The sequence below is a fragment of the Bufo bufo genome, chromosome 11 (assembly GCF_905171765.1).
Source record: "Bufo bufo chromosome 11, aBufBuf1.1, whole genome shotgun sequence".
NCBI lineage: Eukaryota > Metazoa > Chordata > Amphibia > Anura > Bufonidae > Bufo > Bufo bufo.
The window spans coordinates 83,508,238-83,524,273 of NC_053399.1; the positions used below are offsets into that span (position 1 = coordinate 83,508,238).

General features: G+C 45.9%; 1 protein-coding gene across 4 annotated transcripts in view; it reads right to left on the reverse strand.

Moving 5' to 3' along the window:
- Positions 1-16,036, reverse strand: part of MAX (MYC associated factor X) — a 31,448-nt gene that overhangs the window by 1,018 nt on the left and 14,394 nt on the right. For 2 of the 4 annotated variants that reach the window (XM_040411809.1, XM_040411811.1), the window contains 3 exons: positions 3,214-3,321; positions 1,009-1,026; positions 771-894 (listed from right to left, as the gene is read on the reverse strand). In XM_040411809.1, coding sequence (XP_040267743.1) covers positions 771-894; positions 1,009-1,026; positions 3,214-3,321 — 250 coding nt within the window. The remainder of the gene's footprint in view (positions 1-770; positions 895-1,008; positions 1,027-3,213; positions 3,322-16,036) is intronic. The other 2 variants (XM_040411810.1, XM_040411814.1) reach the window with 1 other exon arrangement.

Here is a 16,036-nt window from a genome sequence, read left to right on the forward strand (position 1 = left end):
TGCCGCCAATCAAAGCATAGCTGCGGCCTACGTGAAGTAATAATCGTATCACTGAATGAGGCTAGCTTCACACCAGCGTCAAGAGATTTGGCGCAGCAATATTTGTCCAGCCGATTCTCTGCATATTTACCGGGTTGAGGCCGGTCTCCATTATAGGGCATTCAGGAAGCGTCCGGCAATGCTGGATCCACAGAGCCTGCCGGATCTCTAGCGTGAAGCTAGCCTAACCCAGACGTATTCAGGGTCCCACAAATAGGGCCACATAACCTTAAGGGGGCCTTCACACGTGGAAAACTATTCTGCAGAAATTTCCGTAAACTGAAAATGAGTTCCATTCATCTGATTCACTGGCACGTGACTTTCTGGTTGTCAGCCTCAGAAGTGTGCGGTGTGCGAAGGCACCCTCAAGGGGTTGTCCCATGTCCTTGGGAGACTCATTAGGGAGACCGAGCTGATGTATAAAGACTTATTTACGGGCAATGGTCCATGGGAGGCAAAGATGCAAATGAATGTGTGAAGGCACCCTAAGGTGCTGACTACAGACTATCTCATATCAGCCACACCACAGACACCCATCAGTGGACAGCTATTTTGGGGTTCTTGCCCCTCCCCAATACTGAGCACTACTAGACTGGAGGAGATGCTTGTGATGCAGCCCTGGAGTAGGGGACATGTCCAGACGTGGTTTGCATCGTTGGAGATATCCCCACTATTAATGGGTGGAAACCTCCGGATGGACCTGGTGAACCTCCTGGAATACACGTCCATACCTTGTTGTTCTAACAGAGCGTTTTGTCTCTTTAGGTCATCGATGTCCTGCTGGTGTGTGTGATTTTTCCTTCTCATATACTGTATATATTCTGTGGCTTTGTCCAGTATTTGAGCCCGTGAAGCCTTGAAGGGATGAAGTAAAAGGGTTACACCTGATCACCTTTATCAACATTATTCCTCCTAAGTTAATGAAAAAGTTGTCACTAGACCAATACCGTTCAGTTAACGAATACCAACCTGTCCATAGACTGTTACCTAGACGTAATCCAAAAAAAAAAAAGTGTTAAAAGGGGTTTTCCAGGACCCAGCGAGTCCCTCAAAGCCACCTTAATTACACAGAACACACTTGCAGCAGAAAGTTTGTAATATACTTTGTTCCGAAGGTGCGTGGAACGTGGTCATGCGACACTCCTCTTCTGAGAATCCAGCTTCCGCTGTGGTCGCACCCTTTACCAGGTTTCCAGTCTGAGCTATGGGCCGGACCAGAACTATTCCTCTTCGTGGCGCCTACACAAAATCCGGAATCCATCTCATCTTCGCTTGGACCAGGGAGAGCTACAGTTCTGGTCCGGTCCACAGCAGAACGACATCCCAGCCAAAGCCCAGGCCAAAAACGTAGTAAAGGATGTGACGTCGGTGAATCTAGGACTTTCAGAAGAGGGGTGTCACGTGGCCCGGTTCCCATGTGGCTGATCCACGCAACTTCAGAGTGGTTAAGTATATTACAAACTTTCTCCGACAGGTGTGTAACGCACTAGGTCCCGGAACACCAATTTAATGGAGAACCTGCCTTAAGGGATGCAGATATTTGGGATGCAGATATTTGGCGTATATGGCGGAAGGTTCTCCTAGCATATACACCGAGCCTACACTGAGAGGCCATCACTAGCGGACTGACAGGGGTCTGACACCCCGCACCCATCAGCTGTTTGGGAGTAAGTCCAGCGCCAAAACTACACAGCCCATCGCTGCAGCACAGATACCACTGACTGCCGTGAGTCAGTGCTGGAGATTCGGCGGCACAGCTGATCGGCAGGGGTGTTAGATGTTGGGCAGATGCTGATCCGCTAATGATGGCTCATTTTAAGGACAGGCAATCACTTAATAAAAGCTGGACAACCCCTTTAATGTCTGTCAGATTAATTAAGACACAGGAAGGCGGGAGTGGAAGGAATGATCGCGTGTTTGTTCAAACCCCTCCCGATGATTGTAAAATGAAAACGAAAGAAAGCGTGCTGTCTGACTCCTGCCGTTACTTGCATCCTACCCCTCCCCCCACCTCCCTTACACACAGACCCAACCAGGAACTACACATTTCAATGCTGCTCCCAGACTTCAAATATAAAAGTGTTGCACCCGCATTTTAAATCAAAGCTTCTGGGGTTTAAAGCGAGTCTATCAGCAGGTTTGACCCCTCAATACTGCTGACCGCGCCATGTAGGTGACAGGGGAGCAGTGTAAGCCAGACCTGGGGCGAGGATCATACAGGTTGTAGGACTAAAAAATAAATAAAAAATCCAACTCTTAGTCCCGCCATGTGTTCAGTGCTCCTGAAGACTCCGCCAGCCCCGCTCTTCTGTGTGACAGCTTTTCGTCCAATCAGGAACCAGCGAGAGCTGTCACTCACAGCAGAGGGGAGGGGCTGACGAGGTGTTCAGTGCACAGAGCGGAGGGCGACCGCCTCCATGGCACTTGTGGTCATGCAATCTGCATCAGCCTCGCCCCAGCTATGCTCACTGCTCCCCCTATCACCGGGACGGGTCAAAACTGCTGACTGCCTAATACCATCTGATTGTCACCTCTGTCTGTTTTAGTAACTTCTTGCATTTCCCATGTAATTGCCATTCTGGAGCATCTATTGCTGTGTTGTTCCATCCACAAGTTATGAATGAAATGCCAGCAGTTTCCAATGAAGGTTCAGATGAGTGTAACCAGTTGGGGCCGTGTCCGTGCACAGTCTGACACCAGCAGAACTGACTGGATATTCTCAGACTAACTGGTAATATCCACCAACCTTGATTGCAAATCATTAATAAACTTCTACTACGAATAAAAAAGGAATGGAAGATCATAGAGTCGTAAGAATAGATGCTCCAGAATGGTTATTACATGGGGAATGCAAGTAGTCACTAAAACGGATGTCAGGAGAGGGGACATGTCCTCTAAGATCTAAGTGCTAAGGCTAGTTTCACATCTGCGGCAGGCTGTCCCGGCAGACAGCAGCCTGCTGGAGTTCTCCCTATTCTGCCGACTGCCCACCGGACCCCAGAAGACCGGCCACGTTGTTGGGAATCGGCTGGACGAAAACGACTGCACGCAACGGTTTTTGTCTGGCCAATTCCTGGCCTTCTATGCCAGAACAGCCTGCCCGGCGGACAGCAGCAGGTGTGAAACTAGCCTAACCCTTACATATCACACATCCGATTACGATGTTCAGCTCACCTTTTCGCCTTGGAGTGAAGGGACGGAGTCTCTTAGGCTGTGAAAGCTGTCCTTGATGTGGTCCCTGCGCTTGCGCTCCAGTGCATTGTGGTGTGCTCTTTTGTCTGCCTGTAAATATAATAAAATATGGAGCGTGATTCAGAGGCTTTGTGCCCCCCGGACTATCCTGGTGGAGACCCCCCACAAAGAAGCTGCTTTTTATTATATCCGCAGCCATGATTAGTTAAAGCGAAAGGAGGGGGAAGATTTTTCCTAAAACACCCCCCACTCACACTCCGGACTGACCTGTTTGCACTTCCTGATCAAGGGAATATCAACAGTACATGGCGGTATACAGATCACCTCTACTGGCGGCCGCCAAGAGTTCTTAGGACGACAGCTTCCACATGGCGTGTCAGGAACCCCACTCATGACCCTCCTCTACGTGATGAACCCATGGATGGCCATTCATTTGTATAGGTGGCAGGCGACATGAAATTGGCCGACTGCTGAGAACGAGAACGGGAATGGAGTTTTAGTGCAAGTGCGTGCCCACCGCTTATGTGATAAATGCATCATCACTGGGGGGTCCGACTGCTGAGAATGAGACTGGGGGGTCCCCGAGTCCTCTGCAGGAACGGCGCTGTAGTGCAAGTGCCTGGCCACCGCTCCATTCACTTTTATTATCACTGTTGTATTTAGCCGTCCCACAAATCCCAAAGGAGCGCCGGTCACACCTGTCCACCGGGGGAATAACGATCCCTGTGATCAGTGGCCTTCCCAGCAGGAAACCCCTATTATGGCGCTATAAAACGGTGTCCCCCTTTTCCATAATCAAAATGAGAAACAAAAATATTCTATTGTGCGGCATTGTGCCCCAGTCTCGATGCCCTTTCGGCAGTCCTAAGCAGACCGGACGACCACACAGAGACAGACGGAGATAGGCGGCTATGCCTAACACATTCACACGCTGCTCCTCTCCCACCATTTCTCAAGCTTTATGAATAAATCCCATTTCTCCAAGTATTTCCTGCACATTAACTCTATAGGGTACTTGGCTATTCCTGGCTCTGTGGAGGCGCTGCTCGTACCTCTTCTGACCACACAGGGTTAATAATTAAGGACCTCTCACGTGGTAACGGCACTAAAGCTCTGCAACAGATGTTGATGCAGAAAATGCCTCAGGCTTTGAGGACAGGAGGGAAGTGAAATATAGGACGGAGAGAGCGCGGATGCAGAGAATCCTTAAGACGGCATGGCGGTCTTATCCGTACTGGTGATAAGAGGACATGATGCCAACTGGGGGGGGATAGGGGTAGTAAGAAAAGGGCCGACAGGCAGGTCCTACCCCCAACCCCATCATGGGAGCAGGTGTTCTCTATAATGGGAATGTTGTAGCCGCTAAGGTAAAGGTGCTCCCCTAGTGATAAATACCATTGAAATGTGCAGCCCGGCTGCAGGGACCCCCTATCAGTCCTTTTGTGGGGTCCCTGTTTATAGGCTGTCAGCAGGTTTCATACCCCAAAAGAACCCTTTATAAGTCAACAGGTGACAAATAATATTCTGTGCTGACTAAGGCCTCATGCACACCACCGTATCCATTTTGCATTCTGCAAATCACGGACGCGGTCCGTGTGCCGTTCGCATTTTTATTTTTAGTGGCCCCATTCACTTTAAATGGGTCTGTGGTCTGCATTTTGCAGGCATATTCTGTCTTTTTGAGGAACGGACATGCGGATGCAGAAAACACACAAATGCACACCACGGAAACGTTGAAGTCAACGAGTCCACAATAAAAGCGGATGCAACACGGACGGTATCCATATTTTACGGAGCCGCAGTTTGTGGACTGCAAAATACAGGCGGCCGTGAGCATGAGGCCTAATGGGAGCTCTGGAAGGACACAGCGGACTCATAGTTATGAATCCAATGTATTCATGATGTGAGCGCTCCCCTCACCCCCCCAGGCTGCTGTGTATACAGTATACTCAACCTGCGGACCTCCAGCTGTTGTAAAACTACAACTCCCACTATGCCCTGCTGTACGCTGTCCGGGAATGCTGGGAGTTGTAGTTTTGCAACAGGTGGAGGGCCAGAGGTTGAGCATGCCTGAGCTGAGTTGAAGTGTCATTTACAAGTTGTCTCCAATCTTTGTCGTTCCCCCCCCCCCTTCCCCCTCAATTATGGTTCTCTATATATATACCCTACATTTCCCATCATGCCCCTGGAGTGGATTTTCATCAAATTACGTTCAGCTAGTGATGGATCAGTGACATAGGGTCACTGCAGGGTTTCACTTCCTATTCGATGCGACACAGCTTCAGCCTGTCTCCCCTGCCTGCTGCTTGAGATAGGCTTTTCTATCAGCTCTTACAAGAAGCAGGAGAGCAGTGTGAAGCTGCATCTCTCAGGATACACTGGATATTCTGCACACAGTTATTATAGACACATTAGGAGTCAGGGGAGTTTTATAACGGCAGCTAATCACAGGAGGGACTCCTATAATACCCCTGCACTTCTTGTCTCTTGGATTAGGCAGAAATTATATCTTGAGCAGCGAGGACATACAGACAAATCAAGGGGGGTGGAGATGTCAGGGGAGAGATATGATCGGTGATGATGCAATCCAGTGGTTCACAGGAGGTCAGCCACACAGTAAAAGTGCACTGGACCCTATGGACATATCCCACACTTTGCACACTTACAATTTAAAGGGGTTCCATAGTGTGTAACATATAGCAATTCATGTTAAACAGATTTGAGAATAACGATGTTTCCTAATATACACCTTATTTTGGTTTTCCCTCCGTCCTCCGATATCCTGAATACCGTCGAGTGACCTCTACTTTTATGAATGTGTTTTTCTAAGTGAAAGTCATAGTTTGGAAAGGTTACTCTAGTTGACGCTACCATGGCAACTCCAGAGCAAGCTAAATATTTACATCGCTGCAGCAGTCAGGAAATCGGAAGTAGAGGAAAACAAGACGTATGTTAGTAAATCTGAATGTTTTCTACTTAAAACCTAGTGCGCTACATTTTTAAAAAGTTAAAAAACTCCATTGTAAAGCGGCTGTGCTTGGTATCGCAGCTCAGCCCCATTCACTTGGCCATGTGACCAATGAATATGACATCAATGGCCTAGGGAAATCCACTGTGCTTACAGGAGCGCCTGTGCCTTCTCAAACAGCTGATCAGAGGGGGGTCCCAGGTGTCGGACCCCCACCGATCAGATACTGATGACTTATCTAGAGGATAGGTTATCAGTTAAGGGCACTGTATGGGTTCAGAGCTGAATGCGGACATATCCCTGTTTTCACCCAGGCAGCCCCTCTGACACGAGCATCGGAGCATTTCACGCGCCGATGCTCTCCCTTGCCCTGCGCTGAATCGCGCAGGGCAAAGGCTTTTTTGGAGATCTAGTGATGCACCGGGCTCTCCATGGGTAAAGCCGCCTAGAAGTGAGCCCGGTGACGTCACCAGCACTAATGGGCGGGCTTTAGCTCTGCCGTAGCCTGTAAAAACGGCTAGGGCAGCGCTAAAGCCCACCCATCAGTGCCAGTGACGTCACCGGGAACACTGCTAGGCAGAAGCCTCTGCCTAGCAGTGTAAAAAATATACACACACAGCACATGTCCTGCGCGATTCAGCGCAGGACAAGGGAGAGCATCAGAGCATGAAATGTTCCGATGCTCATGTCAGAGGGCCTGCCTGGGTGAAAATGAGGATAAAGCTAAGAACCCGGAAAACCCCTTTAAAGAGGACCTTTCACCGGTCCTGACATTACAATGTAAGTACCTTGCAGTGTATTGCATATTGAGGAGATGTGATATTGCTTTTTTTTTTTTCCCAATGGGCTGCCCCGGTCCCCCCCGTTCTGGATTCCCGCCCGGTATGCTAATCCATACCATCGGTACAGGGAGGAGGAGGCGGTCGCGTTTCTCAGGGGGCATCTCCTGAGCTGCGATTGGCCAGCTCACAGCCAGGCAGAAAAAAAGCCCCTCTTGTCCACTGTGATTACCCAGCTCACAGCCAGGGAGAAGAAGACCACTGAGAAACACGGCCGCATCCTCCTCCCGGTACCGATGGTATGGATTAGCATGCAGGGTGGGAAACCACAACGGGGGAATGGAGCAGCCCATCTGCAAAAAAAGAAATAAGCGATATCACATCTCCTCAATATGCCCTACACTGCCAGGTACTTACATTGTAACATCAGGATCGGTGAAAGGTCCTCTTCAAGGTAGGTTTGCAGGACCCTTTAACCAGTAACTAGCCTATTTTGGACCTTCATGTCTAGACAATTTTTGTTTCAATTTTTTTTCACCATTGCATGCAAAGGGCCAAAACTTTTTTCGTTTGTCAATGTAGCAACTTTGTTTTTTGCATAACAACAACTTCCTAATGACACTCTGTGACACATGCACATGTTTTTGAAGGGTAGGACTGGAAAAACATTCTGCCATTGTTTTTTTTTTTGTTGTTGTTGTATACATTCACCATTCATTTCATCCTCTGGGTCGAGGATTAGAGCGATACAAAACGTATGTAGTGTTTTATTTATGCTTTACAACTTTTGCACAATGACACCACTTTAAAAAATTCTTTATGTAGAGTCATCCAGGGACCATAGTATATATATTTTTTTTTATTGATGGTGCTATGTGAGTTGATGTTTTAACTGGTACCAATTTTGGTATCATGGTATCATTTTTTAGCCCATTTTTTGTAAAGCACGCTGATCAAAAAACAACAACATTCAAACTAGTTCTAGTGATTACAGAGGCAATATTAATTTTTAAACTTTTTTGGGGGAGATTTTTTTTTTTACATAGTTCTGTAAGTCAGTCATTTCAATTTACCACTACCACCTGCAGTACTAAATGACCTCCACCGACCTCCAATCAATACTTTTTATGCCGATGACCTCCAATCAATACTTTTTATGCCGATACCCCCCACCCCTATGCTGTGCCGGTGCAAAATTCCAGTGAAATCGATTGAGAGGACTCATGAGCTCCGCATGAGGTCCTCTCGATTATGTGCGAGTCCAACAATCTGATCCAGTGGAGCTTTATGGCAGCACAGCGTAGGGGTGTAGGCAGGTCAGTGTAAGCGGTACTATTCATGTAGTCCTTAAAGGGGTTTTCCAGAATTTTAATACTAATGACCTATCAGCTTGAAATAAATCTAGCAGAGCAATGAATCTGGAGATCTCTGAATCCATGTGAGGTACAGGGCTGGTCCTAGTTAGAAAGAGATAGTCATGTATTATAGGACGTCTGATTTTCATTTTTTACATTAATCAGCGGGTCCCCTGACAATACAGCTCGATGGCCCCCCTGACGTGATGCACGGGCCTTTGCCGACCAGACTCTGTTTTGCTTGGACATAGGTGGTGCCAGATGTGTCTGGCAGCCACATATCTCCGCTTCCCGAATAAATTAACATGTACATTCTGCCGAGCCAAATGTGGCGGTGTATTATAAAGTTGGGAGAGACTGTACGGCCAACATCTATCTTATATGTACGCCCGGCAAACCAGCTGCTTTATTTCACCGTATGAAGGCCAATCTGGAGTGACATAGTAACAGCTAAAAGTCTCTGCACAAATAAAACTAAAGAAAAAACAAACCTTAAGAAACAAAACAAAAACTTTCACGAGATTAACCCCTAATGACCGGGCCATTTTGCACCTTCGTGACTAGACTGATTTTTGCAAATCTGACACGTTATGTAGCAATAACTTTGGAACGCTTTTACTTATCCGAGCCATTCAGAGATTGTTTTCTCGTGACACATTGTACTTCATGATAGTCATAAATTTTTATTTATGAAAAAAATCCCAAATTTACCAAAAATTTAGAAAAATTCGCAATTTTCAACATTTCAATTTCTCAGCTTTTATAACAGAAAGTGATACCTCATTAAATATTTATTACTTAACATTCCCCATATGTCTACTTTATGTTGGCATCATTTTGTAAATGTCATTTAATTTTTTTAGGACGTTAGACGGCTTAGAATTTTAGAAGCAATTCTTAAAATTTTTAAGAAAATTGCTAAAACCCACTTTTTAAAGACCAGTTCAGGTCTGAAGTCGCTTTGTGGGGCTTACATAGTGGAAACCCCCCCCATAAATGACCCCATTGTAGAAACTACACCCCTCAAGTTACTTAAAACTGATTTTAAAAACTTTGTTAACCCTTTAGGTGTTCCACAAGAATTAAAGAAAAATAGAGATCAAATTTTGAAATTTCACTTTTTTTGGCAGATTTTCAATTTGAATCCTTTTTTTTCTTTAACACATCGAGGGTTAACAGCCAAACAAAACTCAATATTTATTACCCTGATTCTGCGGTTTACAGTGACATCCCATATGTGGTCGTAAACTGATGTAAGGGCACACGGCAGGGCGCAGAAGAAAAGGAGCGCCATATGGTTTTTGGAAGGCTAGTTTTTAGATGCCATGTCCCATTTGAAGCCCCCCTGATGCACCCTTACAGTAAAAAATCCCCAAAAAAGTGACCCCATTTTGGAAACTAGGGGATAAGGTGCCAGTTTTATTGGTACTATTTTGGGGTACATATGATTTTTAATTGCTCTATATTACATTTTTTATGAGGCAAGTTTTGGCACTGTTTATTTTTTACAACATTCATCTACAGAGTAGATCATGTGCTATTTTTATAGAGCCGGTTGTTACGAACGCAATGATATCAAATGTTTACTTTCTTTGTTTCAGTTTTACATAATAAAGTATTTTTGACAAAAAAATTATGTTTTTGTGTCTCCATTTTCTGAACACCATATTTTTTTTTATTTTTCTGCCGATCGTCTTGTGCAGGGGCTCGTTTTTTGCAGGAAGAGTTGAAGTTTTAATTGGTACCGTTTTTGGGTACATATGATTTTTTGATCATTCATTTTAACACTTTATGGGGCAAGGTGACCAAAAAATTTGTTGTTTTAGCACAGTTTTTATCTATTTATTTTTACAGCGTTCACCTGAGGATTTAGGTCATGTGCCATTTTTAGAGCAGATTGTTACGGACGTGGCGATACCTAATATGTATACTTTTTCTTATTTATTACGGTTTTACACAATAACAGCATTTTTTAAACCAAAAAAAAGATGTTTTAAGCCTCTTTCACATGGGCGTTGCGGGTGCATTGCGGGAAAATGCACGATTTTTCCCCGCGAGTGCAAAGCGTTTTAATGCGTTTTGCACACGCGTGAGAAAAATCGGCATGTGGTACCCAGACCCAAACCCGGACTTCTTCACTGAATTCTGTAGATTGTATTATTTTCCCTTATAACATGGTTTTAAGGGAAAATAATAGCATTCTTAAAGAGGACCTTTCACCGATTATGACAATGTGAACTAAGTATACAGACATGGAGAGCGGCGCCCGGGGATCTCACTGCACTTACTATTATCCCCGGGCGCCGCTCCGTTCTGCCGCTATGCCCTCCGGTATCTCCGCTCACTAAGTTATAGTAGGCGGAGTTTCCAGTCCCTAAGTTATGGTAGGCGGAGTCTGCCCTTGTTCTGCTGTAGCGCTGGCCAATCGCAGCGCAGAGCTCACAGCCTGGGAGGTTATTTTCTCCCAGGCTGTGAGCTCTGCAATGCGATTGGCCAGCGCTACAGCAGAACAAGGGCAGACTCCGCCTACCATAACTTTGTGACCGAAGATACCGGAGGGCATAGCGGGAGAACGGAGCGGCGCCCGGGGATAATAGTAAGTGCAGTGAGATCCCCGGGCGCCGCTCTCCATGTATGTATACTTAGTTCACATTGTCATAATCGGTGAAAGGTCCTCTTTAATACAGAATGCTAAGTAAATGAGGGATGAAGGGGTTAAAAAAATATATATAAAAAATTAAACTCACCTCACCCACTTGCTCGCGCTGCCCGACTTCTCTTCTTTCATGACCTGGAAGGAAAAGGACCTTTGGTGACATCACTGCGCTCATCACATGATCCATCACCATGGTGATGGATCATGTGATGGATAACGTAATGAGCGCAGTGACATCACCAAAGGTCCTTTTCCTCCCAGGTCATCAAAGAAGAAGAAGAGAAGAGAAGGCGGGCAGCGCGAACAAGTGGCTGAGGTGAGTTTAATATATATATATTTTTTAACCACTCAATCCCTCATTTACTTAGCATTCTGTATTAAAGGGGTTGTCCGCATTCAGAGCTGAACCCGGACATACCCTTATTTTCACCCAGGCAGCCCCCCTCCGATGCACTCCTTTGCCCAGCGCTAAATTGCGCAGGGCCAGGGCTCTTTTGTTTTCAATAACACACTGCCGCACGGAAACTTCCACCCGGCAGTGTGTTCGGTGACGTCACCGGCTCTGATGGGCGGGCTTCTGCGCTGCCCTAGCCATGTTACTGGCTAGGGCAGCGCTAAATACCGCCCATCAGTGCCGGTGACGTCACCGGGCTTCCTGGCAGCCCCATGGAGAGCCCCGGTAGGTCAACGGATCTCCAAAAAATGCCTTTGCCCTGCGCGATTTAGTGCAGAGCAAAGGAGAGCATCGGAGCATGAACTGCTCAAGTCAGGGGGGCTGCCGGGGTGAAAATGGAGGTATGTCCGGGTTCAGCTCTGAACCCGGACAACCCCTTTAAGAATGCTATTATTTATCCTTATAACCATGTTATAAAGGAAAATAATAATGCTCGGGTCCCCATCCCGATCATCTCCTAGCAACCGCACTTGCTTGCGGATGCTTGCGATTTTCACGCAGCCCCATTCACTTCTATGGGGCCTGCGTTGCGTGATAAACGCAGAATATAGAGCATGCTGCGATTTTCACGCAACGCACAAGTGATGCGTGAAAATTACCGCTCATCTGAACAGCCCCATAGAAATGAATAGGTCCGGATTCAGCGTCGGATGCAATGCGTTCACGTCACGCATTGCACCCGCGCGGAAAACTCGCTTGTGTGAAAGGGGGCAAAATCAATTTTTTTTCCTGTAACACAGCAAGGGTTAACAGCCAAACAAAACTCAACACCCCATATGTGGTTGTCGACTGCTGTATGGACGCAATAAACCCCATAACATTATAACGGATGCCTGTGACGGAATCAAATTCTGGAACAGACGGAGCATATGACTCTGTGGGCATCCATTCGGGGTCAATAGCGCTAGTGCCAGGCTTGTCATCACTAGTGTTAGCGGATGATGACGAAATTTAAAAAAGTTCTGTCTCGCTTGCACTTTCTGTATCAGAACAGATAAATGCGTCTTCCTCCTCTGCCGTATACATACGCTCAGCCATATTATATAATGCAAACTACAACTTTTGTATATACATACATATATATATTATTTTTGTATAAATTTTTTTTTACATTTTTTTTAATTTTTTTTAATGCCTAAACTATTTCTAGCTAACTGCCAGTACTCTGGCGAACTAAAACTATCTAATTACCAATAATTGTCAGTGCGCGTACCGTGTTCTCCTCAGCAGCACGGGCGAGAAGGAGTCTCTTTCCCTCCCCCCTGTGCCGCTGCTGCCAATAAGAAGAGAGAGGGGCGGGCGCACTGCGCCACCAATGAAAGTTTATATTAGTCACACAGTGAAGGGTATGGTCTGGGAGGACAGGTATTTTCCTCCCATCGTGTGCTGCTGGGCTGATTTGCAGCCAGGTGGGGTCAAACACTAGACTGGATTTTAAGTGCCGGTCCGGGTTTTGGCAGCACCTAGCGGTCCTTAAAAGACGGCTGGGCTCAGTAGCAAAGTGTGTGTGTGCTGGGATCTGAGTCTTGTGCCGTGCTGGAGGGCTGAGACCCGTGTAGTAGGGGAAACAGACCCCACCCTAAAAGTCTGCTATGGGCTGCTGGAGGCAGAACTGCCAACAAGGTGATTTTTGCTATGTGGACTTTCCATTGTGTGTGAACTGACACCAAGACTGCAAAGTGACGTTTTGTTTTTGCCTTATGTGTGAATAAACACGGAAGTTTGATTTAAGGACTGGTAACTTGCCTTTGTACTGCGTCCGCACACCCTGTCTACCAGAGCGAATCCCCACAATTATATATATATATATATATATATATACATATACATATACAGTGGCGGAAATAATTATTTGACCCCTCACTGATTTTGTAAGTTTGTCCAATGACAAAGAAATGAAAAGTCTCAGAACAGTATCATTTCAATGGTAGGTTTATTGTAACAGTGGCAGATAGCACATCAAAAGGAAAATCGAAAAAATAACTTTAAATAAAAGATAGCAACTGATTTGCATTTCATTGAGTGAAATAAGTATTTGAACCCTCTAACAAAAAAAGACTTAATACTTGGTGGAAAAACCCTTGTTTGCAAGCACAGAGGTCAAACGTTTCTTGTAATTGATGACCAAGTTTGCGCACATTTTAGGAGGAATGTTGGTCCACTCCTCTTTGCAGATCATCTCTAAATCCCTAAGGTTTCGAGGCTGTCTCTGTGCAACTCTGAGCTTGAGCTCCCTCCATAGGTTTTCGATTGGATTAAGGTCCGGAGACTGACTAGGCCACTCCATGACCTTAATGTGCTTCTTCTTGAGCCACTCCTTTGTTGCCTTTGCTGTATGTTTTGGGTCATTGTCGTGCTGGAACACCCATCCACGACCCATTTTCAGTTTCCTGGCAGAGGGAAGGAGGTTGTCGCTCAGGATTTCACGATACATGGCTCCGTCCATTTTCCCGTTTATGCGAATAAGTTGTCCTGTGCCCTTAGCAGAAAAACACCCCCAAAGCAAAATGTTTCCACCCCCATGCTTGACGGTGGGGACGGTGTTTTGGGGGTCATAGGCAGCATTTTTCTTCCTCCAAACACAGCGAGTTGAGTTAATGCCAAAGAGCTCTATTTTGGTCTCATCAGACCACAGCACCTTCTCCCAGTCACTCTCTGAATCATTCAGGTGTTCATTGGCAAACTTCAGACGGGCCTGCACATGTGCCTTCCTGAGCAGGGGGACCTTGCGAGCCCTGCAGGATTTTAATCCATTGCGGTGTAATGTGTTTCCAATGGTTTTCTTGGTGACTGTGGTCCCTGCTAATTTGAGGTCATTAACTAACTCCTCCCGTGTAGTTCTAGGATGCTTTTTCACCTTTCTCAGAACCATTGACACCCCACGAGGTGAGATCTTGCGTGGAGCCCCAGAGCGAGGTCGATTGATGGTCATTTTGTGCTCCTTCCATTTTCGAACAATCGCACCAACAGTTGTCACCTTCTCTCCCAGCTTCTTGCTAATGGTTTTGTAGCCCATTCCAGCCTTGTGCAGGTCTACAATTTTGTCTCTGACATCCTTGGACAGCTCTTTGGTCTTTCCCATGTTGGAGAGTTTGGAGTCTGCTTGATTGATTGATTCTGTGGACAGGTGTCTTTTATACAGGTGACTAGTTAAGACAGGTGTCCTTAATGAGGGTGACTAATTGAGTAGAAGTGTCTAACCACTCTGTGGGAGCCAGAACTCTTAATGGTTGGTAGGGGTTCAAATACTTATTTCACTCAATGAAATGCAAATCAGTTGCTATCTTTTATTTAAAGTTATTTTTTCGATTTTCCTTTTGATGTGCTATCTGCCACTGTTACAATAAACCTACCATTGAAATGATACTGTTCTGAGACTTTTCATTTCTTTGTCATTGGACAAACTTACAAAATCAGTGAGGGGTCAAATAATTATTTCCCCCACTGTATACACACACACGCACATCGTATTTTTCGCCCCATAAGATGCGCGAACGCTGACATTTATTTACCGGCTGCGATGTATCAGCGGGAAGGAAGGAAGGGCTGGAGGCCGGCTACTCGCGGCGAGGCCCGATGCAGTCACTTTACTCCGCACACACCAGTATTCATATGTAAACTGTAGTCAATCGATATGTAAACTGTAAGGTAGCGCAATCCACGTAGTACTCACTATGAAACGCCCGTACTAGCAGGCAGGCTGGCCAATCACTCACTTCCTCACACGCCTGCTCCTCCCACTTTATTAATGAAGCAGGCGGAGCAGGCGCGTGAGGAAGTGAGTGACTGGCCAGCCTGCCTGCTAGTACGGGCGTTTCATAGTGAGTACTACGCGGATTGCGCTACCTTACAGTTTACATATCGATTGCCTACAGTTTACATATCAATTGCCTACAGTTTACAAATCAATTGCCTACAGTTTACATATGAATACTGGTGTGTGCGGGGCCCGGTGTAATAGAGTACAGTGACTGCACCAGGCCCCGCCGAGATTTCAACACCACTTGCCAGCCTCCACCCCCTGTATTGGGGTCACTATTTACCGTACACAGGGACACTGTTATGGGGGATATCTGTGGATGACACATATATAGCATAAGATGCTATATACGTTATGTGCCATCCACAGATCCCCCCCATAACAGTGCATCATCCACAGACCACCATTAGTTCAAAACCCACCAAAGGCACACCTTTTGGTTAAAAAAATTTTTTTTCTTATTTTCCTCCTAAAAAACCTAGGTGCGTCTTATGGGCAGGTGCGTCTTATAAGGCGAAAAATACATACATACATACATATATATATATATTTTTTTATTATTATTATACAATTTATTCTTCTCAACCTCAACTATTTTAAGCTACCTACTGCCCTTTATACTTTACACTATTAAAAAAAAAAAATCTAAAAACAATTAACCCACTGAGTTCTGTGGGGAGGAAGGGTAGTTAGAGGATGGGGTATCAGAGGAACTGACTGTGTTTGCGGCACTGTGAGTCGTTTATTCACTTGGGGGCACTGACAGGAGACCAGGGCAGCGCAGCTCCGATCTCCTGAAGTGTAAGGGTCCATTCACACGTCTGTAAGTGTTT